General features: G+C 40.5%; 1 protein-coding gene across 1 annotated transcript in view; it reads right to left on the bottom strand.

Moving 5' to 3' along the window:
- Positions 1-27,288, bottom strand: part of acox1 (acyl-CoA oxidase 1, palmitoyl) — a 71,828-nt gene that overhangs the window by 22,593 nt on the left and 21,947 nt on the right. Inside the window, exons 5-10 of the mRNA XM_063030926.1 lie at positions 18,368-18,487; positions 15,789-15,904; positions 14,523-14,692; positions 13,487-13,649; positions 11,049-11,239; positions 6,172-6,348 (exon numbers count right to left, since the gene is read on the bottom strand). Of these exons, the coding sequence (XP_062886996.1) occupies positions 6,172-6,348; positions 11,049-11,239; positions 13,487-13,649; positions 14,523-14,692; positions 15,789-15,904; positions 18,368-18,487 (937 nt within the window). The remainder of the gene's footprint in view (positions 1-6,171; positions 6,349-11,048; positions 11,240-13,486; positions 13,650-14,522; positions 14,693-15,788; positions 15,905-18,367; positions 18,488-27,288) is intronic.

Raw genomic sequence — 27,288 nt, 5'->3', positions numbered from 1 at the left:
TCCCCTTAACCCTTCCCCCTGGTATATACTCCTACCTGAAAAGAAAGGGGAAAAAAAAGAAAAAGAAAGAAGGAAGAAGAACTGCCTGGACATTGGAAGGTTTCCACATGCTCCATGGGATTCAAATAAATTTAGTATATTTATTACTTTCCCCAAGGGACCAACATCTTTATCATCGGAGCAACTAAATATGCCATCCTATCTTTTATAAATAAGGGAGCCAAATATTCAAAAATGTATCATATTTATCTCTTAAATTATAAGTAATTTTTGAGTGGAATACAACTAGACATTTCATTGTTCCAACGATTCATACTTAAATACAAATCTGATTCCCAAGTGACTGCTATAGCCTTCTTGGCTACTGCCAATGCAATTTTTAATGAATTCTTTCTGATATTTATTCAGTTTAAGTTTCAGTTTTATCCCTTCAATATCACCTAATAGAAATAATACAGGGTTATGTGGAAGTTGAGTTCCAATAAGACTCTTAAATTTATCCAAAAAGGTTGAATTTTAGAACAAGACCAAGTAGAATGTAAGAAAGTACCAATTTCTTGATTACACCGAAAGCATTGATCAGATAAGTTTGAATTTAATCTATTTATTTTTTGCAGTGTAATAGATAATTGGTGTAAAAGTATTATTGTACTAATCTAAGTCGAACATTTATTCAATTTGTCATACTGTCAAGACACAGTCTTGACCAATTTGTTTCATCAATATTAATATTCAGATACATTTCCCATTTTTGTTTTGACTTGTGGATTCCTTGTTTAATTGTGTGTTTTTGAATCAAATTATACATACAAGAAATAAATTTTTTAATTTTTCCTTTTTGAATTAAAATTTCAATTTCATTGGGTTTTGGCAAAAACATTGTTTGATCCAGTTTGCCTTTTAAATAAGCCCTTAATTGAAGGTAACAAAAGAAAGTGTTATTTGATATTTTATATTTATTCTTTAGTTGTTCAAATGACATCAATATACCTCGTTCATAACAGTCTCCTATAGATCTAATCCCTTTTTGGTACCAGTTATAGAAACATAGAAAATAGGTGCAGGAGTAGGCCATTCAGCCCTTCGAGCCTGCACCGCCATTTATTATGATCATGGCTGATCATCCAACTCAGAACCCCGCCCCAGCCTTCTCTCCATACCCCCTGATCCCCGTAGCCACAAGGGCCATATCTAACTCCCTCTTAAATATAGCCAATGAACTGGCCTCAACTGTTTCCTGTGGCAGAGAATTCCACAGATTCACCACTCTCTGTGTGAAGAAGTTTTTCCTAATCTCGGTCCTAAAAGGCTTCCCCTCTATCCTCAAACTGTGGCCCCTCGTTCTGGACTTCCCCAACATCGGGAACAATCTTCCTGCATCTAGCCTGTCCAATCCCTTTAGGATCTTATACATTTCAATCAGATCCCCCCTCACTCTTCTAAATTCCAACGAGTACAAGCCCAGTTCATCCAGTCTTTCTTCATATGAAAGTCCTGCCATCCCAGGAATCAATCTGGTGAACCTTCTTTGTACTCCCTCTAAGGCAAGGATGTCTTTCCTCTGATTAGGGGACCAAAACTGCACACAATACTCCAGGTGTGGTCTCACCAAGGCCTTGTACAACTGCAGTAGTACCTCCCTGCTCCTGCACTCGAATCCTCTTGCTATAAATGCCAGCATACCATTCGCCTTTTTCACCGCCTGCTGTACCTGCATGCCCACTTTCAATGACTGGTGTATAATGACACCCAGGTCTCGTTGTACCTCCCCTTTTCCTAATCGGCCACCATTCAGATAATAATCTGTTTTCCTATTTTTGCCACCAAAGTGGATAACTTCACATTTATCCACATTAAATTGCATTTGCCATGAATTTGCCCACTCACCCAACCTATCCAAGTCACCCCGCATCCTCCTCACAGCTAACACTGCCACCCAGCTTCGTGTCATCCGCAAACTTGGAGATGCTGCATTTAATTCCCTCATCCAAGTCATTAATATGTATTGTAAACAACTGGGGTCCCAGCACTGAGCCTTGCGGTACCCCACTAGTCACCGCCTGCCATTCTGAAAAGGTCCTGTTTATTCCCACTCTTTGCTTCCTGTCTGCTAACCAATTCTCCACCCACACCAATACCTTACCCCCAATACCGTGTGCTTTAAGTTTGCACACTAATCTCCTGTGTGGGACCTTGTCAAAAGCCTTTTGAAAATCCAAATATACCACATCCACTGGTTCCCCCTATCCACTCTACTAGTTACATCCTCAAAAAATTCTATGAGATTCGTCAGACATGATTTTCCTTTCACAAATCCATGCTGACTTTGTCCGATCATTTCACCGCTTTCCAAATGTGCTGTTATCACATCCTTGATAACTGACTCCAGCAGTTTCCCCACCACCGACGTTAGGCTAACCGGTCTATAATTCCCCGGTTTCTCTCTCCCTCCTTTTTTAAAAAGTGGAGTTACATTAGCCACCCTCCAATCCTCAGGAACTAGTCCAGAATCTAACGAGTTTTGAAAAATTATCACTAATGCATCCACTATTTCTTGGGCTACTTCCTTAAGCACTCTAGGATGCAGACCATCTGGCCCTGGGGATTTATCTGCCTTCAATCCCTTCAATTTACCTAACACCACTTCCCTACTAACATGTATTTCGCTCAGTTCCTCCATCTCACTGGACCCTCTGTCCCCTACTATTTCTGGAAGATTATTTATGTCCTCCTTAGTGAAGACAGAACCAAAGTAATTATTCAATTGGTCTGCCATGTCCTTGCTCCCCATAATCAATTCACCTGTTTCTGTCTGCAGGGGACCTACATTTGTCTTTACCAGTCTTTTCCTTTTCACATATCTATAAAAGCTTTTACAGTCCGTTTTTATGTTCCCTGCCAGTTTTCTCTCATAATCTTTTTTCCCCTTCCTAATTAAGCCCTTTGTCCTCCTCTGCTGAACTCTGAATTTCTCCCAGTCCTCAGGTGAGCCACTTTCTCTGGCTAATTTGTATGCTTCTTCTTTGGAATTGATACTATCCCTAATTTCTCTTGTCAGCCACGGGTGCACTACCTTCCTTGATTTATTCTTTTGCCAAACTGGGATGAACAATTGTTGTAGTTCATCCATGCAACCTTTAAATGCTTGCCATTGCATATCCACCGTCAATCCTTTAAGTGTCATTTGCCAGTCTATCTTAGCTAATTCACGTCTCATACCTTCAAAGTTACCCCTCTTTAAGTTCAGAACCTTTGTTTCTGAACTATGTCACTCTCCATCTTAATGAAGAATTCCACCATATTATGGTCACTCTTACCCAAGGGGCCTCTCACGACAAGATCGCTAATTAACCCTTCCTCATTGCTCAAAACCCAGTCCAGAATAGCCTGCTCTCTAGTTGGTTCCTCGACATGTTGGTTCAAAAAACCATCCCGCATACATTCCAAGAAATCCTCTTCCTCAGCACCTTTACCAATTTGGTTCACCCAATCTACATGTAGATTGAAGTCACCCATTATAACTGCTGTTCCTTTATTGCACACATTTCTAATTTCCTGTTTAATACCATCTCCGACCTCACTACTACTGTTAGGTGGCCTGTACACAACTCCCACCAGCGTCTTCTGCCCCTTAGTGTTACGCAGCTCTACCCATATCGATTCCACATCTTCCCAGCTTATGTCCTTCCTTTCTATTGCGTTAATCTCTTCTTTAACCAGCAACGCCACCCCACCTCCCCTTCCTTCATGTCTATCCCTCCTGAATATTGAATATCCCTGAACTTTGAGCTCCCAACGTTCTATAAAAGTTGATAATCCATTGTAAAAGGAAAGTCTGTTTTGGAACAAAGGTCTCCTTGCTAATGAAGATTTCTTTATTTCATTATCAACATTTATCTTATTCCATAGATCAATCAAATGTTTTAATATAGGAGATTCTTTCTTTCCCCGTAGCCATTTAGATTCCCATTTATATATAAAATCTTCGGGTGTATTTTCTCCTATCTTATCTAATTCTATTCTAATCCTTGCCGGTTTTCGTTCACCAAAGAAAGATGCAGTAAATCTAAGTTGATTTGCTTTATAATAATTCTTAAAGTTTGGAAGTTGTAACCCTCCTAACTCAAATTTCCATGTCAATTTTTCCAATGATATTCTTGACATCTTACCTTTTCAAAGAAATTTTCTCACACATTTATTTAACTCTTGAAAAAATTTCTGTGGCAATTGTATTGGTAATGTTTGAAACAAATACTGTAATCTACGAAATATATTCATTTTTACAACATTGACTCTACCCACTAATGTTATTGGTAGTATCATCCATTTGTCAAGATCTTCTTGAATTTTTTTCAATAGTGGTAAATAATTAAATTTATATAAATTCTTTACATCATTATCAAGTCTTATACCTAAATACTTTATACCATTTACTGGCCATCTAAATTAGGTTGCTAATCGATATTGGCTATAGTCTCCTTTAGTAAGAGGTAAAATTTCACTTTCATCCTAATTTATTTTATACCCTGATACTTTCCCATATTCATCCAATCTCGAAGATAATTTACGTAACGAATGCTGTGGGTTTGTAAAGTAAATCAAATCATCAGCAAACAGATTAATTTTATATTCCTCCTGATAAACTCTAAAAACCCTTAATATCTGGATCAATTCTAATTAGTTCTGCTAATGGCTCTATCGCCAGTACAAATAAAGCAGGTGATAATGGACAACCTTGTCTAATTGACCTTTTTAACTGGAATGGTGTTGAAATTTGACTATTTGTCACTACTTTAGTATTAGGGTTAGTATTTAAAGTTTTAATCCAGTTTATAAAAGATGTTCCTAACCCATATTTTTCTAATACTTTAAATGAAAAATCCATTCCAATCTATCAAATGCTTTTTCTGCTCTCTATTTTTCTAAGCTCCATGTACCTATCTAAGAGACTCTTAAATGACCCTATTGTATCCGCTTCCATCACTGCTGCTGGCAGTGCATTCCACGCACCCACCACTCTCTGTGTGAAAAACTTAAGCCTGACATCTCGGTACCGATTTTCAAGCACCTTAAAAGCTATGCCCCCTTGTGTTAGCAATTTCAGCCCTGGGAAAAGGCCTCTGGCTATCCCATGATCAATGCCCCTCATCATCTTATACATCTCTCACCCTCCGTCAATGCAAGGAGAAAAGGCCAAGTACACTCAACTTATTCTCATGAGGTACGCCCTCCAATTCACACGACATCCTTGTAAATCTCCTCTGCACTCTCTCTATGGTATCCATATCCTTGCTGTAGTGAGGTGACCAGAATTGAACATAGTACTCCAAGTGGGGTCTGACCAAGGTCTTATACAGCTGTAACATTACCTCACAGCTCTTGAACTCAATCTCATGGTTGATGAATGCCAACACACCATACACCTTCTTAACAACACAGTCCACCTGTGCAGTAGCTTTGAGTGTCCTATTGACATGCACTCCAAGATCTCTCAGATTCTCCACACTGTAACGAGTCTTACCATTTATGTTACATTCTGTCTTCAAATTGGACCTACCAAAATGAACCACTTCACACTTATTTGGGCTGAAGTCCGTCTGCCACTTCTCGGCCCAGTTCTGCATTTTATCGATGTCCTGCTGTAACCTCTGACAACCCTCCAGACTATCCACAACACCCCTAACCTTCGTGTCATCAGCAAACTTACTAACCTACCCTTCTACTTCGTCGTCCAGGTCATTTACAAAAATCACAGAGAGGAGGGGTCGCAGAACAGATCACTGCAGAACACCACTGGTCACCGACCTCCAGGCAGAATACGAACCATCCACAACTACCCTTTGGCCATCTGTGGGCAACCCCATTCTGGATCCACAAACCAAGGTCTCCTTAGATCCCATGCCTCCTTACTTTCTGAAGGAGCCTTGCATGGGGAACCTTACCAAATGTCTTACTGAAATCCATATACACTACATCTACTACTCTAGCTTCATCAATGTGTTCTGTTACATCTTTTTTTAATTTTCTAAAACATTTACTGGAGCACTGCAGTATCAGTGACAGGTGATTGTCCTACACAGGTATTCTAGGTATTTAAAAAAGACGACGAATTCAGAAGGAACAATGCTCCTGGACCAGCCGAAACAGGACTGGACCGGACCAGCCACTCACCTGGCTGCTCGCAGTTTGTAGGTTTCCACTAGCCTACTGACGTCATCGATGTCGATCACTGGGGGCCGGCTTGCCACTTGCTGGGGCTGGATGTGGCTGTGCATGTCACTCAGGTACGACACAGTGCCCGACAGCCTCTGTCCAGACTTAGCCTGGGAATAACTTTTAAACAGGTATCTGTAACAATGAAGAAAACAGGTGATCCCTTATAGAAGCAACACAAACCTCCAAAGGTGCACATGGTTAAGGGGAGTGAACAGTGAGTGAGGGCTTCATAACAAAATGACAGGAATACGTCCACCCTGTTGAATCAGTGTAAATAGTAGGGGACAGAGGGTCCAGTGAGATGGAGGAACTGAGGGAAATACATGTTAGTAGGGAAGTGGTGTTAGGTAAATTGAAGGGATTAAAGGCAGATAAATCCCCAGGGCCAGATGGTCTGCATCCCAAAGTGCTTAAGGAAGTAGCCCAAGAAATAGTGGATGCATTAGTGATAATTTTTCAAAACTCGTTAGATTCTGGACTAGTTCCTGAGGATTGGAGGGTGGCTAATGTAACCCCACTTTTTAAAAAAGGAGGGAGAGAGAAACCGGGGAATTATAGACCGGTTAGCCTAATGTCGGTGGTGGGGAAAATGCAAGAGTCAGTTATCAAAGATGTGATAACAGCACATTTGGAAAGCGGTGAACTCATCGGACAAAGTCAGCATGGATTTGTGAAAGGAAAATCAGGTCTGACGAATCTCATAGAATTTTTTGAGGATGTAACTAGTAGAGTGGATAGGGGAGAACCAGTGGATGTGGTATATTTGGATTTTCAAAAGGCTTTTGACAAGGTCTCACACAGGAGATTAGTGTACAAACTTAAAGCACACGGTATTGGGGGTAAGGTATTGATGTGGATAGAGAATTGGTTGGCAGACAGGAAGCAAAGAGTGTGAATAAATGGGACCTTTTCAGAATGGCAGGTAGTGACTAGTGGGGTACCACAAGGCTCAGTTCTGGGACCCCAGTTGTTTACAATATATATTAATGAGCATCTCCAAGCTTGCGGATGACACGAAGCTGGGTGGCAGTGTTAGCTGTGAGGAGGATGCTAAGAGGATGCAGGGTGACTTGGATAGGTTAGGTGAGTGGGAAAATTCATGGCAGATGCAATTTAATGCGGATAAATGTGAGGTTATCCACTTTGGTGGCAAAAACAGGAAAACAGATTATTATCTGAATGGTGGCCGATTAGGAAAAGGGGAGGTGCAACGAGACCTGGGTGTTATTATACAACTGTCATTGAAAGTGGGCATGCAGGTACAGCAGGCGGTGAAAAAGGCGAATGGTATGCTGGCATTCATAGCAAGAGGATTCGAGTACAGGAGCAGGGAGGTACTACTGCAGTTGTACAAGGCCTTGGTGAGACCACACCTGCAGTATTGTGTGCAGTTTTGGTCCTCTAATCTGAGGAAAGACATTCTTGCCATAGAGGGAGTACAAAGAAGGTTCACCAGATTGATTCCTGGGATGGCAGGACTTTCATATGATGAAAGATTAGATCGACTAGGCTTATACTCGTTGGAATTTAGAAGACTGAGGGGGGATCTTATTGAAACGTATAAAATCCTAAAGGGATTGGACAGGCTAGATGCAGGAAGATTGTTTCCGATGTTGGGGAAGTCCAGAACGAGGGGTCACAGTTTGAGGATAAAGGGGAAGCCTTTTAGGATCGAGATTAGGAAAAACTTCTTCACACAGAGAGTGGTGAATCTATGGATTTCTCTGCCACAGGAAACAATTGAGGCCAGTTCATTGGCTATATTTAAGAGGGAGTTAGATATGGCCCTTGTGGCTAAAGGGATCGGGGGTATGGAGGGAAGGCAGGTACAGGGTTCTGAGTTAGATGATCAGCCATGATCATACTGAATGGCGGTGCAGGCTCAAAGGGCCGAATGGCCTACTCCTGCACCTATTTTCTATGTTTGTAAATACTTACTGCCAGAGGATGGTAAGACATAGGAGCAGAATTGGGCCATTCAGCCAACAGGTCAGCTCTACCTTTTCATCGTGGCTGATTTATTTTCTCTCTTAATCCTATTCTTCAGCTTTTCCTCTCCTCAGCTTTTGACACCCTTACTAATCAAGAACCTATTCATTTCTACTTTAAAAGATAGAAGTGGATACAACTTCACCATTTAAAGAACATGGACAGGAAAAGTTTAGAGGGATAAGGGTCAAATGGAAGGAAATGGGAGGTAGTGCGGTAGTGTTATGGGATCAATGTCCCTTTAGGAATCGGGTGGCAGAGGGGAAGAAGCTGTTCCTGAATCGCTGAGTGTGTGCCTTCAGGCTTCTGTACCTCCTACCTGATGGTAACGTGAGAAAAGGGCATGCCCTGGGTGCTGGAGGTCCTTAATAATGGACACTGCCTTTCTGAGACACCGCTCTCTAAAGATGTCCTGGGTACTTTGCAGGCTAGTACCCAAATTGGAACTGACTGGATTTACAACCTTCTGCAGCTTCTTTCAGTCCTGTGCAGTAGCCCCCCCACCCATGCAATACAGTGATGCAGCCTGTCAGAATGTTCTTCATGGTACATCTATAGAAGGATCTAACAGCATTTCACTGGACAGTCTGATCAGGAGGAATCAGCAGGATTTTGTGCATGGGAAGTCACCGTTGATGCATCTTTGAGTTCCTTTGAAGATATAGCCAAAAAAGTAAACGGAGGATAGGGCAGTGGACATTGTCCACTTGTACTTTAGCAAGGCCTTCAATAATGTCCCACAAGATAGGCTAGTCTGGAAGGTTAGGTCCCCTTGGAATCCAGGCAGAGCTAGTTAGGTGCATCCAAAATTGGCTCAGAGGTGGGAAGCAAAGGGTAGTGATCGAAGGTTGGTGACAAGTGGTGTGCTGCAGGAGTTGGCGTTGGGATCCTTGTTATTCATAGCTATATAAATGATTTGGACGTAAATGCACAAGGTTGATCAGCAAGTTTACAGGTGACAGAATTAGGTGGGGTTGTTGATAGGCTGACAGAAGGAAGGTTATCACAGATTACAGACACCTTCAATTAGTTAGGGAAGTGGGCTGAGAAGTGGCAAATGGATTTCAATATAGACAAGTGTGAGGTGATGCATTTTGCAATCTTACATTATGAATGGTAGGGTACTAGAGAGTGTAATAGAACAGAGGGACCTGCGCATAGTTCTTTGAAAGGGGTGTCACAGATAAGGTGGTGAAGAAAAGTGATTCGCATTCTGGTCTTCATAAGACAGGGCACTGAGTCTAGGAATTTGGACACTGTTGTAGTCGTATAAGTCATTAGTACGGTTGCGCTTTGAGTACTGTACACAGTTTTGGTCAAGCTGCTTTCAGAAACTGAAATGGTTAAACTGAAAAGAGTGCAGAGAAGATTTACAAGGATGTTGCCAGGAGTAAAGGCCCTGAGGTATCTGAACTGGCTCAGGTAGGTCTTTAGTCCTTGGAACATAGGAAGATAAGGGGTGTCTTTATGGATGTGCAGAAGCATAGGTAAAGTGGACAGTAACAGTCTTTCCCCCTGGGTAGGGGAGACCAAAACCAGGGGGCATAGACTTAGGGAGAGGGGGAAAGATTTAAAAGGGACCTGAGGTGCAACTTGTTTCATGCAGAGGGTGATGAGTACATGCCAAAGGAAGTAGTTAAGGCAGGGACAATAGTATCACTTAAGAAGTACTTTGATGACACACTGAGGGGTGGGGCTTAAAAGTAATATTAGTTGAATGCCAAAAACTGGGACTAACTGGGTGGGCCACATGGTCAGGGTGGACTCATTGGCCCAAAGATAGAGCGAATACCTGTGCTATATTTCTCTATGACTCCAGTTTAAGGAGACACATTGGCCATCATTGACGAGTTGGGTCAAAGGACCTGTTTTCATGCTCCATAATTCTGAGTCTGTGACTATGTTCTCTGCAAAAAGAACATCCCTGCTAACAATTAGAAAAATTAACAAGGAATTAGATTTCAAGGAATCGAGTTTGCCTCAGATCAGAAGAGCGTGAAATAAATGCCAATACAGCAATATGTCTGCAGCTACAGAGCAGCAGGGAACTAACACCACAACAGTTCACCCTCCTGTACAGCATCTGTGGAGTCAAAAGGCTGGTCATTATTTTGGATTGAAGCTGTTAGATTAGGGTCTAAATTGTTACTTTTCTTGTAATTTAACTTTATTCTTGCTTATATGTTTGTCTAAGTGTTGAATGGATGTTCCAGCAATTTGTAGTCTAGCTGGTTCTGTACATCTGTAGTGTCTTTGACTGTGAGCCTGAGATGTCACGGCAGTGTAAATCACAGGCTGCCCTTGTGTCTCACAGGCTGTTCTTATGAAATAAATTCCCTTTTGTCCAGCTTGAACTAGCTTTCATCACAAAGAAATATCATGGGGCAGGTTCTAGTTAGAGTGAGCAGGTTACCCACTCACTGTGTTATACTATTATGTATTTATTATGAGCATCAAATAAAATGGCTGTGTGCCTCATTCATGACTTCTGAAGAACCTTTTGGACAATATCATCTCTCAATCCAGCAAAAACTGTGCATCAAGACTCAGTCATGACCCAAAACATGAACTATCTCTTTGCCTCCACAGATACTGCTTAACCTCTTCCAGCAGTTTATTTTTTGCTCCAGAATCCAAACTTCACTACAGTACAAGTGAGAGCATCTGCAGTCACTTGTTTCCAAATGTACCTAGTTCTGATAAAAAGGCACCAATCTGAAACATTAATTGTTTCTCCCTCCATAGATGCCGACTGACTTGCTGAGAAATTCTATAATTTTCTGTTCGCATTTAAGAATGTCCAGCACCTGAAGGATTTTGTCTTTTGCGTGCTGCCTTCTTACCTAGCAGTCTGCAGCATCATCACCGTGTTCTCTCCTTCGTAAGTGCAGGAGGGTGTGAACGTGACATAGATGTCAGGAAGACCACTGGAGCGCGAGTACCCGTGACCCCCGCAAGCCATGCGACATTCCTCAATTCCTGCAGTGGCCACCCAGGAGGTGAAGGCCTTCAGTCCGGCAGACAGGGAGTGAAGCTGGAAACAAACTAGAGTTTTCAGGTAAGGTGGTGGAGATTGGTGGGAGAAGAACAAACAAACAGATATCTAGGAGCCACAAACCACAGCTGTACATATCTTTGGATCAGACCTCATTCGGAATAGTACCTTTAGCTGGGACACTGTATCAAGAATATAGAGGTGATATAGGACCCAGAACATTAGAGGATATGCTATATCATCTACACTTCCATTTCCCCAGTGACAGAATATAAAGGTTCATCTAATTGCAGCTCTGGATGGCTGGAAATCATTAAAACTGGTGAAAAATGCACCCAAAAAAGTGCTGAATTTCTAATCTGAAGTCGTAAACACCAGGAATTCTGCAGATGCTGGAAATTCAAGCAAGACGCATCGAAGTTGCTGGTGAACGCAGCAGGAAAGGTCCTGACGAAGGGTCTCGGCCTGAAATGTCAACTGTACCTCTTCCTAGAGATGCTGCCTGGCCTGCTGCGTTCACCAGCAACTTTGATGTGTGTTGCTTCTAATCTGAAGTCATGCTTTTGCCTAAACTGACCTTCAATTCACCTTCCATGAACCAGTGTAATCACCTTCTGAGGGGAACTAAACGCTTAATTAGTAAAATATCTACTGCAATACAAGCTTATCATAAGTATTGAAGGGTTCCTGTGTTACTAAAGAAATGGGTGAATTTTATCAGCTACCAAGTGGGCAGACAGAGGAAACTTTCTGATCATTATAGCCATCTGAAGAAAACATCACCTTCAGGCACTAAGGCATTTAGAACCAGTGTTACAGATCAGTTAAAGTGATCTTGGAAAAATGTACAGTCAACGTTTCGGGCCAAAACCCTTCAGCAGGACTGTACATCCCTGAAGTTTAAACCTTCCTTTCCATAGATGCTGAGTTCCTCCAGCATTTTGTGTGTGTTGCTCGGATTTCCAGCATCTGCAGAATTCCTCTTGCTTAAAGTGAACAGGCTTGGTTAAACTTGGTCAATCTTTCAAACCGAATTGGCAGATTTAACATATTTTGCACACATTGCAGTAGATTTTTACCAGCAATGTTTGTGATGATTAAGGTTCCGACACAATGAAGACATAGATATTAACATGTAGGAACTGGTGAAAAGATCAGCATTTCTGCTCACAACTTTATGATATTGAGGATGTAGGAGCAGACCCACTTGAACAGCTGCAGGCAGTGTGGTGAAGATGCCAACCACTGTTAGGTTGCAAAGGAATAGTGACATAAACATATCAAAGCTGTTAATGACTTAGAAGTGATGCTGTATCACGCAGTCACTGCCTTTGTCCCTCCAGATAATGAAAATCGTAGCTTTAGGAACTGCTTTCAGACTCCTTAGAGAGATGCTGGAGTGCATCTTTGTACGTGAAGGTGGGTGAAATATCAGGACTATAAGTGTTTGTGATCCCTGAACGCCAAGCAAAATTCTTCATTTCTTGCACTGGCCACCCAGGTGGTGAAGGTCTTCAACCCAGCAGACATGGAGTGAAGTTGGAAACAGACCAGAGCTGTTAGCACAGCATGTAAGGTGGCGGGGTGTGGAGATCAAAAAAATGGACCTTTGAGGGGAGCCATTGAAATCACAGCTATACAGATCTGTGGTTAGACTTCACCTGGAAAACTGCCTTTAGTTTGACCATATTGACCCTAATCACTACAGTTTAGCAACACCATGACCACTCAGAACTTCGCACTAAAATGAACTTTGTTTTGTTCCAGTTGTCCTTTTTATTGTACTAATTGTGCATAATTTATGTTTATCTTGTGAATACTGCTTATGCAATGTGCCTGTGACACTGCTGCAAGCAAGTTTTTCATTGTACTTGTGCACATGACAATAAACTCAACTTTAAAATCAGGAAATGAAATAAAACATGGCAAGGAGACAGGTGCAAGGCATTGTTTCTCAGACAGTCTCATTTTTTAAGTCTCAGACATTAGATGGTGATGTTGTTAGGTGCCTTTGCTGAATTGGTGTCCTACCCCATGATGCTTCTGGTACGGGAGAACAAGGGTGGAAGGAGAAGGGGCAAATCTTTTTGATGTCTGTCACCGCTTCCACCAACTCCAAATTAAGGCAGGTTTGACGTAAGACAGGTTAGGGATACATGGAAAACGCTAGAACAAAGAGCACTTGTGCTTAACTCCTACAGAACGTATATAGATTGATTCCCCCCCCCCAAAAAAAGATAATGCAGTCACACATCAAGCATTCCCCACCCCATCAGAGCCCAATACCTCAGGCAACTGACTGTAGTCTCCATCGTTGATGTCCTCAGTGATGCGTTGGTACATGTCCTTCATGAAGTTTCCCACGAAGCGGAAGGCGTAGGCGGTCGCCAATAGGGGAAAGAGCTTGTACTGTTGAGTCTGATAATCCAGTATCTGTGGCTCTGGAGCACTAGGAAGACCAACCACCTACGGTGAATGTTACTTAAACATGAAGCCCCTGCTCCTGTAGCCATTTACTGCCATCTAAGTACAGGTTAACTTAAAAGCTTCCACATTTACTCTACTCCTTTTATTCTGTATAGCAAAGGCAAAGTAACTCTTGTACAACCCACAGTGTAACATCAAATTCACTTACAGCATCTGCTCACACAAGTGCAAGAACAATGATCCATCTCAGTGACCTTGATGAAGTTATATTGTGGGATACATGAACTCACTGCTATTGGATGTGTAAGTAGCATACTCCAAATATAGGGCTTAAAGTTTTGATATGAACAACTCTAAAACATGGCTGTTAACACGTTTGTCACAAAAAATAATTCAATGACATTCCTAAACTCTTCTGTGGCCAGAGCAATGAGAATGCAGAACTTACTCTTATAGGGTAGTTGGGCTGTGTAGTAAAGGCTAGATGAGCATGGGAGGAGGTGGGGAACAGTCATGGAATTAATGAACAAATGCAAAGTGGCATCATATGGCCTGGTATGATCTAACCGAGCAAAATGTTTCCAAACAATAAAATGGTTGTAACTGTAAAACCAGGGTATTAATGATTGGAAAAGGGCAACCAAGTCTTGACAGGTTTGTCTGCTGGTAGCAGCTCGTGTCAAGAATATTGGCTTAAGTCTCTCTTCTAGCTCAAGAGGAATGAGGTCTGTAGATATCATTGCATCTGCCCCAAGTTGAAGGTATTCAATACAAAATAGAAGGGAGCAACAAAGCTCAACAAGTCAGTGAACATCTTTCACTGTGGTGGATAGTTGGCTTGAAGCACCACAAACTTATTCTGCCAATCTCTCATACTCAAATGTTCGACACTTACCCAGGTTTCAGCTCTGACTGGTGTCGAACAGCACTGTAACGGATAGCAATGGTACATGCTTGAGACAATACTCGTGCTGATTCCCCCACTATCATGCAGCGTATGAAGACCATTGTACCGTACGTTAGCTTATCACTTGGAGGCTTCAAGTAAGTCCCATCTGGCATCACCTTTTGAAACAGAAGGGAATTTGATCCAATCACTGCACATACCAATCCTCATAGAGGGATCAGAAGTGGACAGCTTCAAGTTCCTCAGTGTCAAGGTCTCTGAGGATCTAACTTGATCCCAACATATCAATGTAGTTATAAAGAAGGCAACAGGGCGGCTATACTTCATCAGGAGTTTGAAGAGATTTGGCATATCAACAAATACACTCAAAAACTTCTATAGTTGTACTGTGGAGAGCATTCTGACAGGCTGCATCACTGTCCGGTATGGAGGGGCCACTGCACAGGACCAAAAGCTACAGCAGAAGGTTGTAAATCTAGTCAGCTCCATCTTGGGCACTACCATACAAAGTACCCAGGACATCTTTAGGGAGTGGTGTCTCAGAAAGGCAGCGTCCATTATTAAGGACCTCCAGCACCCACAGTATGCTCTTTTCTCACTGTTACCATCAGGTAGGAGGTACAGAAGCCTGAAGGCACACACTCAGTGATTCAGGAACAGCTCCTTCCCTTCTGCTACCCGATTCCTCAATGGACATTGAAGCTTTGGACACTAACTCACTATTTTTTTTTAAAACATGCAGCATTTCTGTTTTTGCACATTTTAAAATCTATCAAAAATACGTAATTGATTTACTTGTTTTCTTATTATCATGTTTTATTTTATTTATTTATTTTTCTCTCTTTCTGCTAGATTATGTATTGCATTGAACTGGTGTTGCTGCTAAGTTAACAAATTTCAGGTCACATGCCGGTGATAATTAACCTGATTCTGATTCTGATTCTGAACAAGAAATATAATTTGGAATGCATGGCAAGGATGGGGGGTAGCAGGCTGAGCAACTTGAAAGGATTAGTGGACATACTAAGTCAGTAGAGCTCTAGTGGAAGAATCAGTGGGTGGCAACATGAAGAAACTGCATTAAAGTCAGAAGAGATGCAGGTTGGTCGAGCAATTCCCCAATTTTAACCAGTTTATTGCTACATCAAGCACTACTTCTTGTTAGCACTGTGCAGGTGAAGGCAGAAAATAAAATATGCCAATCTGAACCATACTGCATTGACAGAAATTTGCCTCATTCACTCTACTCATTACCTTTGCATATCTCATCAGCATGTTTTCACGAGGAATTCTGATGTTCTCCAGCTTTAGGAAGCCATTGTCCATCTGATCATATCCAAACTTTGGTCCAATATCACCCACTATCACACCTTGGGAGCAGAGAAGAGGGAGATTAGTGGAACACAACATTGCCAAACAGAACCAGATCTGGCAAGTCAACCTGGCCCCAGTTCAGTATCACAAGCCAAGGATCAGTGGGTAAAACATCTCATCAAGGCGGTGTTCCAGTCACTATTGAGCACCTGCAAGTGGACAAGCATACAGGGTCTAATGAATTCTGAATACAGCATGCAATGCTGATAAGATAGTCTGACTAATCATGTCTATCCAGTCTATGAAAAATGCAGTCTCGGGGAGAAGCTCAGGTACCTTGGCATTCACAATTATGGAATCTCTACACAAGAGTGAGCCACAGAGATCAAAAGGCCCCATGACTTGTGTGATGTGTGATCAAATTCACTTCAGACTTATTTATCACATGTACAAAACATACAGGTAACAGCATTGTTCACTTTAACACCACCGAAGGATTTGCTGGGGGCAATTCGCAACTGTCAGCAGCATCAAGATAGCATGGCCACAGCGCTCGGGAGAACAAGACAGAAAGCAACAAAACGGAACACAAGTAACAAAAACAAGCCCCTTTCTTCCCTTCCTCCCTCCCCAGACATCCCACCTCTCCCGGAAGTTCCAGGAGTCTCCCGCATATTAATAGCAGCTTCCTGATGCCCGCAAATTATATACAATATCCCGGAAATGAGAGGGAGAGGGAGAGCGGGAGCGGGAGCGAGAGCAAGCATCCTGATTGGTCTCTCTTTGTGATAAGTAGACCTATCAGTTTTCTCTGTGGGCAGGCTTACAGTCGACCTCTGTCTCTCCATCAGTTCAGTTTAGCGCCCTGCACCGCCATGGCAGAGTGTTTCAAAAAAAGAAAATACAAAACGCACTTCATCCCAGATGACACTAAAGTGTAACCCTGCCTAATAGGGGTCAAAAATAACGACAGCATTGCTCGCTGCACTGTTTGCAACAGTGACTTTTCTATTGCCCATGGTGGGTTAGGACTGTAAAAGACATGTTGAGGTGATTTTAACATGTGTCATTCGTTTATTAGCATAGCTAACATTATTTGAACTAGCTGGCCAGCTGCTAAGGAGCTACTCTGTTGATGTCCTACGTGATGAGGCCAAACTCCCTGCAGACGTGCTTAAAGTTGTAATAGAATTAAAAATGACTCCATGATAATATATAAGTACATATTTTAATGTCACATTTTCTGCATATACCCAGTTCACAGATTACAGATCGGTTTACCGATTAGACAAAAATCACTAAGCAAAGTATTACATAAGAAAATATACTTTGTAATAAGGACACACCTTATGCTTTTATTTCTTTTAGGGACCACGATATATCAGGGAGGCTAATCGCAGGGAAGGCTGCTCAAGTATTTCACAGTTCTTTTCAGCAGAGTCACATCACAGTACAAGGAAAGTTTGCAAAAGAAATAGAAAAGCTATTTCTATTAGCATTCAGATTGCCAACAAAAGACTCGGGGAGGGGGAGGGGGAGGAAGAAAGAAATTTCAATATGTGTCAAATAAATTGTTGTGTTCTTTCATAATCAAATGTCCCGTATACATGCACCCTCGGAGGTCGACCGGGTGCAGGGGGAGGTTCAGGGCTACCTCCCTGAAATGAGTTTTTGCAGGGTGGGATGTCTGCCTCCCACCCACCCTGACAGTCCTCCAACTCCAGGATAGCCTTCGAGCCTCAGCCATAGGGCTACGACTGCTGATCGGCCTTCAATGTCAGTATTGACCCTCAGACTAGCCAATGACGGGACCCTGCAGCTCAAACTCCAAACACGCTGACTGACCTGCCCTCATGCTTCCTGCTCACATTCACATGCACTGACCTGGGACAGCCTGACAACCATGGATGCCCTACATCCCATGTCCACATTGCTGGCCCTTTGAATGTGGAGCGGAGCCCTCAACACCAGCTGTACCTACCTCATCACTGATCTATGTCGCTGGCAAAGTGAATGCAAAGTGGAAATCTGACCTCTGACTCTTCCACATCAGTCTTTAAACTTTAACCTGACTCCTAACTTCCCTCTGTCTCCAAAACCATCCCTGTGAACTTAAAGAGCAATCAAGTCACGATCTCAATGGAGACCACCGCTTGGAACAGAGAAAAGGGATGTGAAAATTAGTCTAAAATTTAAAAAATTTTCTGCATCTACCAAACCCAATATAAAATTTCAAAAGATTAAATATTAACATTGTTGAAGCTGAATAATTGAATTAGCAGACCATATAACCCATCCTACTGTTAATTACTGGCTGATCTGCACCTCAACACAAGAAACAAGGTTTTAGTCCTTGTATCTTGCTAGCTGCTGTTAGACACCAGTCAGACTGAATGATGAAACAACTGGGCTTCAGCAAGAATCTGTAGCTTTAGAAAAAGAAACTGGAGTATGTGCAGAGAAAGGTGACATGGGGAATATGGATCAAAACCAGTGACAATGTGGATCATGTTCCTTACCAGGCAAGGGTTCGTGGGTGCCCATCTTGCGGATGGGCACAATGAAAGCATGTAGCCCCTTACACTGGCCCTGGGTGTAAAGCTGAGCAAGGACAATGGCATGGTTTGAAGTTTTTCCCACTAGAAGAAAACAAAAGGTGATAAATAACTGAGCAAATTCAAGCAGAGAAAAAGGCAAACATCTAAATTAAAAGCTTACTTCTCAAATCAGTAACAGTGCTCCTTTCACCTTTCCTCCTGAGAAGCAGAAGAATGGGATCTAAACAACAAGGAACTTGATAGTAACGTAGTTGTATAACAACAGTGGAGGCTGCCCATATGGTCACCGTACCAGCACTAGCTCTTTCAAAGAGCTATTCAAGCATCTCCAAACCCTATTAAAGAATTAATATTAAAAGTGTTCAATTTCTTTTTAAAAATATTAATAAATCTGTTTCTCCTATCGCCCACCATGAAAAATGACTGAAACCTTTGTAACTATAAACATTTTATCTAGGTTATAGATTATGAAAGAAAATAGTGATGAATAATTTGGTGCAAGTTTATGATGTAAAAATTTCCAGAAATTCTATTGAAAAGCTGGTGACTTCAAGGTCTGTTTCTTCTATCTACTTTCCGAACCAGTCTCTCCGAAAGCTCTGGGACTGAATTCCTGCATGTGCTGCGGAACATCTTGGGTACTTGCACCACTACTAACTCTTTCTTTCTTTTTAAATCTTTTTATTGAGTAAGTATACAAAAAAGGTAAGCCATATAAACATTAATACAATGTTAAAATATAATAAAATTCCAAAAGGTATCAATACCAAAAAAAATACTACAATGTAATTTAAACATAAGAAACCAAGATAACATAATAGTATACTAAATTTTATATATATCAATGGAAAAAAAGAAAAAAAAACCCCAAAAAAAAACCCACCGTGCAACTAACTAAAAGCAAGGCAAAGCAATGGGCTAACTTGAAACCAAACAGAGTTAAACTTAAAATCACGTCCTCAATCCCGACCTCCATTAAAAACAGTGAAAAAAAAAGAAGGGTAAATATTACATTAAATGAAAATATCGAATAAAAGGTCCCCAAATCTGTTCAAATTTAAATGAAGAATCATAAAGGTTACTTCTAATTTTCTCCAAATTCAAACATAAAATCGTCTGAGAAAACCAAAAAAAGGTAGTTGGAGCATTAAGCTCTTTCCAATGTTGTAAAATACATCTTTTCGCCATTAAAGTAAGAAATGCAATCATTCTACGGGCTGAAGGGGAAAGATTACTAGAAATTTTAGGTAGTCCAAAGATAGCAGTAATAGGGTGAGGAGAGATATCTATATTTAATACCTTAGAAATAATATTAAAAATATCTCTCCAAAAAGTTTCCAAAGTAGGGCAAGACCAAAACATATGAGTTAAAGAGGCTATCTGCCCCGAACATCTATCACAGAAAGGATTAATATGCGAGTAAAAACGCGCTAACTTATCTTTGGACATATGTGCTCTATGAACCACTTTAAATTGAATTAGGGAATGTTTAGCACAAATAGAGGAAGTATTAACTAATTGTAAAATCTGCCCCCAATCATCCACAGAAATGGTAAGCCCCAATTCCTGTTCCCAATCTACCCTAATCTTGTCAAATGGAGCTTTCCTAAGTTTCATAATAATATTATAAATCATAGCCGATGCACCGTTCTGACATGGATTGAGGTTAATTATCGAATCTAAAATTTCCATTTTAGGAGGAAGCATTGGAAAGGAAGAAAGTATAGTACTTAGGAAATTTCTAACTTGTAAATATCTAAAAAAATGTATTCTTGATAAGTTATATTTATTAGATAATTGTTCAAAAGACATAAGGGAACCATCTAAAAATAAATCCAAAAACCGTAAAATACCCTTAGTCTTCCAAGTTTGAAAAGCGCGATCCGTAAAAGAGGGAGGAAAAAATATGTTACCTAAAATAGGAATCGCTAACCCGAATTGATTAAGATCAAAAAATTTTCTGAATTGAAACCAAATGCGCAAAGCATATTTAACTATCGGGTTAGAGACCTGCTTAAGGCGTTTCGAATCAAAAGGGAGAGAGGAGCCTAAAATAGAGCCAAGTGTATAACCCTGAACAGATTGTAATTCCAATGCTACCCATTTAGGAATAGATAGTATGTCCTGGTCAAGTAACCAAAATTTCATATGTCGAATATTAATAGCCCAATAATAGAATCTAAAGTTAGGTAATGCTAAACCTCCATCTCTCTTAGCTTTCTGTAAATGTATTTTACCCAGTCTCGGATTCTTATTCTGCCAAATAAATGAAGAAATTTTAGAGTCAACTTTATCAAAGAAAGATTTTGGAACGAAAATTGGTAATGCCTGAAACACATATAAAAATTTTGGCAAAAAAAACATCTTAACTGCATTAATACGACCAATCAAAGTTAAATATAAGGGAAACCATTTAGATGAAAGTTGAGTAATATGGTCTATTAATGGTAAAAAGTTAGTCTTAAATAAATCTTTGTATTTACAAGTAATTTTAATCCCAAGATATGAAAAATAATTATTAATCAATTTAAATGGAAATTTATAATATAAGGGAAGATGTTTATTAATCGGAAAAAGTTCACTCTTACTAAGATTTAATTTATAACCTGAGAAAAAACCAAACTGTGCTAATAACTCTAAAACAGCAGGAATGGATTTCTCAGGATTAGAAATATATAAAAGTAAATCATCAGCATAGAGTGATAATTTATGGGACTTTAATCCCCGAGTTATCCCAGTAATATTTGAAGATTCTCGAATAGCAATTGCAAGAGGTTCTAATGCAATATCAAATAATAGGGGACTAAGAGGACAGCCTTGTCGAGTACCACGAAAGAGAGGAAAAAAAGGTGAGTTTAAAGAGTTAGTACGAACCGAGGCAACAGGGGAATGATATAACAGTTTAATCCAGGATATAAATTTCAAGCTAAAATTAAACATTTCAAGCACCTTAAATAAATAAGGCCATTCTACTCTATCAAAAGCTTTCTCGGCATCTAAAGAAATAACACACTCAGGAACATTTTGTGAGGGAGTATAAACGATATTTAACAATGTACGAATATTATAAAAAGAGTAACGACCTTTAATAAAACCCGTTTGGTCTTCCGAAATAATAGAAGGAAGTACTTTTTCTAGTCTATTTGCTAATAACTTAGAAAAAACTTATAGACCAATATCTTTATTAAATATTGATTCTAAAGTTTTTTCTAAGTTATTAGCACATTGAGCAGGGTCTTTATCCTTCTTTAGTATTAGAGAAATTGATGCTCTATTAAAAGATTCAGGAAGTTTACCAAGTTTCAGAGAAGCCTCAAAAACCCTACAGAGCCAAGGAATCAATAAAGAAGCAAAACATTTATAAAATTCAACGGTAAACCCATCCGGGCCAGGAGCTTTCCCCAGATTCATAGAAAAAAAAACATTCTTAATCTCATCCATTGTAATGGAAGTATCTAATAAAGAAGACATATCCTGTGAAATCTGAGGGAAGTCTAACTTATCTAAAAAATCATTCATATATTTAGAATCTCGAGGAGACTCTGATTGATATAAAGAAGAATAAAAATCACAAAAGGTTTGATTAATCCCCACATGATCCAGTATCAATCGATCATTTTGGTTATAAATAGAAACATAGAAAATAGGTGCAGGAGTAGGCCATTCGGCCCTTCGAGCCTGCACCGCCATTTATTATGATCATGGCTGATCATCCAACTCAGAACCCAGCCTTCCCTCCATACCACGTGACCCCTGTAGCCACAAGGGCCATATCTAACTTCCTTTTAAACATAGCTAATGAACTGGCCTCAACAGTTTGCTGTGGCAGAGAATTCCACAGATTCACCACTCTCTGTGTGAAGAAGTTTTTCCTAACCTCGGTCCTAAAAGGCTTCCCCTCTATCCTCAAACTGTGACCCCTCGTTCTAGACCTCCCCAACATCGGGAACAATCTTCCTGCATCTAGCCTGTCCAATCCCTTTAGGATCTTATACGTTTCAATCAGATCCCCCCTCAATCTTCTAAATTCCAACGAGTACAAGCCCAGTTCATCCAGTCTTTCTTCATATGAAAGACCTGCCATCCCAGGAATCAATCTGGTGAACCTTCTTTGTACTCCCTCTATGGCAAGGATGTCTTTCCTCAGATTAGGGGACCAAAACTGCACACAATACTCCAGGTGTGGTCTCACCAAGGCCTTGTACAACTGCAGTAGTACCTCCCTGCTCCTGTACTCGAATCCTCTCGCTATAAATGCCAGCATACCGTTCGCCTTTTTCACCGCCTGCTGTACCTGCATGCCCACTTTCAATGACTGGTGTATAATGACACCCAGGTCTCGTTGCACCTCCCCTTTTCCTAATCGGCCACCATTCAGATAATAATCTGTTTTCCTATTTTTGCCACCAAAGTGGATAACTTCACATTTATCCACATTAAATTGCATCTGCCATGAGTTTGCCCACTCACCCAACCTATCCAAGTCACCCTGCATCCTCTTAGCATCCTCCTCACTGCTAACACTGCCACCCAGCTTCGTGTCATCCGCAAACTTGGAGATGCTGCATTTAATTCCCTCATCCAAGTCATTAATATATATTGTAAACAACTGGGGTCCCAGCACTGAGCCTTGCGGTACCCCACTAGTCACCGCCTGCCATTCTGAAAAGGTCCCGTTTATTCCCACTCTTTGCTTCCTGTCTGCTAACCAATTCTCCACCCACACCAATACCTTACCCCCAATACCATGTGCTTTAAGTTTGCACACTAATCTCCTGTGTGGGACCTTGTCAAAAGCCTTTTGAAAATCCAAATATACCACATCCACTGGTTCTCCCCTATCCACTCTACTAGTTACATCCTCAAAAAATTCTATGAGATTCGTCAGACATGATTTTCCTTTCACAAATCCATGCTGACTTTGTCCGATCATTTCACCGCTTTCCAAATGTGCTGTTATCACATCCCTGATAACTGACTCCAGCAGTTTCCCCACCACCGACGTTAGGCTAACCGGCCTATAATTCCTCGGTTTCTCTCTCCCTCCTTTTTTAAAAAGTGGGGTTACATTAGCCACCCTCCAATCCTCAGGAACTAGTCCAGAATCTAACGAGTTTTGAAAAATTATCACTAATGCATCCACTATTTCTTGGGCCACTTCCTTAAGCACTCTGGGATGCAGACCATCTGGCCCTGGGGATTTATCTGCCTTCAATCCCTTCAATTTACCTAACACCACTTCCCTACTAACATGTATTTTGCTCAGTTCCTCCATCTCACTGGACCCTCTGTCCCTTACTATTTCTGGAAGATTATTTATGTCCTCCTTAGTGAAGACAGAACCAAAGTAATTATTCAATTGGTCTGCCATGTCCTTGCTCCCCATAATCAATTCACCTGTTTCTGTTTGCAGGGAACCTACATTTGTCTTTATCAGTCTTTTCCTTTTTACATATCTATAAAAGCTTTTACAGTCCGTTTTTATGTTCTCTGCCAGTTTTCTCTCATAATCTTTTTTCCCCTTCCTAATTAAGCCCTTTGTCCTCCTCTGCTGAACTCTGAATTTCTCCCAGTCCTCAGGTGAGCCACTTTCTCTGGCTAATTTGTATGCTACTTCTTTGGAATTGATACTATCCCTAATTTCTCTTGTCAGCCACGGGTGCACTACCTTCCTTGATTTATTCTTTTGCCAAACTGGGATGAACAATTGTTGTAGTTCATCCATGCAACCTTTAAATGCCTGCCATTGCATATCCACCGTCAATCCTTGAAGTGTCATTTGCCAGTCTATCTTAGCTAATTCATGTCTCATACCTTCAAAGTTACCCCTCTTTAAGTTCAGAACCTTTGTTTCTGATTGATTTGAGATTTAACATAATTAGATTTCAATTGATTAGCCAGCAGCTTGCCAATTTTGTCACTGTGAACATAAAAGTCACTTCTTGGTTTCTTTAATTGGTTTACAATCAAGGACGAGAGTAGTAAACTGTGTTCCATTTGAAGTTCAGTTCTTTGTTTGTATAACTCCTCAGAAGGAGCCATAACATATTTCTTATCAATTTCTTTAATCTTGTCCACAATTGCCATCTCCTCCTGCTTCTGTTTCTTCCTCAAAGCAGCAGAATACGAAATAATCTGACCCCGAATATAGGCTTTAAAAGTGTCCCAAAGAGTGTTAACCGAAATATCTTCTGTGTGGTTAATTGTAAAAAAAAAGCTCAATCTGTTCATTCATAAAATTAACAAAGTCCGAGTCCTGAAGCAACAGCGAATTAAAAAGCCATTGTCTATTATTTGGTATATTGGCCATAATTTTAATAGAAAGCTTAAGTGGAGCATGATCCGAAATGGTTATAGAATCATAATCACATTTAATCACTGAAGGAATAAGACGAGAATCAATAAAAAAAATCAATTCTTGAATAGGAATGATGAACATGTGAAAAGAAGGAGAAATCTTTTTCCTGAGGATGCAGAAAACGCCAAATGTCCGTCGACCCAGAATCAGAAAGGAAAAAATTAATCAAATTTGCAGATTTATTAGGTAAGGTCCGTAAAGGAGCCGAACGGTCCAAAGCTGGAGACAAACAGGTATTAAGATCTCCGCCCCAGATCAATGAAAACTCGTTCAAATTCGGAAACTGATTAAACAATGATTTATAAAATTCCGGACAATCCATATTAGGAGCATAAGCATTAACCAAAACTACTTTTTTATTAAATAGTAAACCACTAACCAATAAAAATCTACCATTCGGATCAGAAATAATATCCTGTTGTATAAAAGTAACTGAGGAATCAATAAAAATAGAGACGCCTCGAATCTTAGCATTGGAGTTCGAATGAAATTGTTGTCCCTTCCAGAATTTGAAAAAACGTAGTCTGTCCCCCCTCCGTACATGGGTCTCTTGTAAAAATAAAATTTGTGCTTTAAGTCTCCGGAACACATTAAAAACTTTTTTCCTTTTAATAGGATGATTAAGACCGTTAGTATTCCAGGAGACAAAATTAATAATAGACTCCATAAATCCTAAAGTCAACCCACAACAAGGAGGGTTGACGATAGGCGCGACCCACAAACCCGGAGAGGAGACAGAACATACGAGAGATACCGGGAAAAAGGACGCAACCAGTACTTCAATAATGTATATAGCCCAAAGAGAAACAAACTAAAACGTGAAGCCCCTCCCACCACCCCCCGCCCCAAGACCCCAAGGCAAAATCTAAAGCAGACCCGCCCGAAAGAAGCAAGCGCTAAAACTACACCCATGACTTCCGGTACACGCTCCCTAAAAAAAAGGTATAAATATGAAAAAGATCAGCTAATTGTAAAACAGTGAAAAAGTAAAAAAAAGGTAGCTCAATTAAAATACACACACAACAGAACAAAAGCCAGAAAATATATATATTAAAAAAAAACCACAATAAACCCCAAACCCATGAATAAACACAGCAACAAGAAAAAATAAGATTATTGACATAAAGTGGTTATAAAAAGCAAAACAGAATAAAATTTGAAAAAAACTACAAAATTTAAGGCCACACAGGAAATACGTAAGATGACAAAAAGGAAGTAACCACCCAGAATCCCCTGGGAAAAGAAAGAAATGACGTAGTTGAAAAGAAAGTTTAGCAACCATATTAAGAAATCAAAAATAAACTTTTCTGCCCAAATAGGGCACGAAAAAGTTAAAACCAACCAATTCACAGCCTCCGATCAACGGAGATAATTTAAAAAAATAGCAATTAAGATGTTGAAGGTGAAAGTTGATCCAGATAACTCTGGGCATCCGATGGAGAATCAAAAAAACGAAGGACTCCATCTGACATGCGAATCCTTAGACGTGCAGGGTACAGCAACGCTGGTCTTAAATCCATCTTATAGAATTCCGACATCACAGATCTGTAACGAACCCGTTGGTCCCAGATTGGTTTACTGAAATCTTCCACGAATCGGAACCTAAGATCCGAAAAATCGATGAAACCTTTAGATCGAGCAAATCGAAACAGTCTCTCCTTGTCTTGAAAGTAATGAAAACGTAAGATAACATGCCTAGGTCTATCTGACCTAGACGAGTATGATGGGATTCTGTGAACACGATCCAGTAGCGGTGGTTGGTCAGGAAATACAGTAGGGAATGCATCTTTTAAAAGTTGAGAAAAATACTTCATGGGGTTGTTAGATTCCACAGCTTCCCGCACCCCAATCATTCGTAAATTCTGCCGTCGCATTCTAGATTCCAAGTCAGAGTTTTTAAAAGTCAGAAAGTCAAGTTTCTTCTTCATTACATTAATTGTTTCTTTGATTTTCCCCATCTTAAGCTCACTTTGTTGCGCGAATTTTTGAAGATCAGATATAGCCGACTGATGTTCCGCAATAAATGTTTGCATCTTATCAATTGAATCGGCAATTTTCTGGAGATTAGTTGAGATTTCCATATGAATCAGGTCTTTAACAGAGTCTGCAATTTCCGTACGAATCATCTCCCTAACAGAGGTTGAAATTTCCCTCTGAATTAACTCCGATATAGCTTTCAAAGTCACCGGTGATTCAGTCGGGGGGAGATCCGTAGCTTTCGGTTTAACCGGAGGTTTACCATCCTTGCCGTTTTTCCCGTTCTTAGACATAGCAGATCTAAGTATCATCCAGTTGTCGGAGAATTCAGTTTAATTCAAAGTATTGTAAGAGTTGATGCCTTAATGGTTAATTAAAGTATAGCTGACCATAGAGAAAAAAAAACTCAGAGGTAATGGAGCGAGTCAAGAACGCGACTTCACTCCATGAGCGCTACCGGAAGTCCCCCACTACTAACTCAACCACTGTTTCTACTCTACTAAACAATCCAAATCCTAGCTGCTCCACAGGGTGACAAGTAATAACA

The sequence above is a fragment of the Mobula hypostoma genome, chromosome 22, assembly GCF_963921235.1.
Source record: "Mobula hypostoma chromosome 22, sMobHyp1.1, whole genome shotgun sequence".
Lineage (NCBI taxonomy): Eukaryota > Metazoa > Chordata > Chondrichthyes > Myliobatiformes > Myliobatidae > Mobula > Mobula hypostoma.
This window is presented reverse-complemented; position numbering and strand designations above follow the sequence as displayed.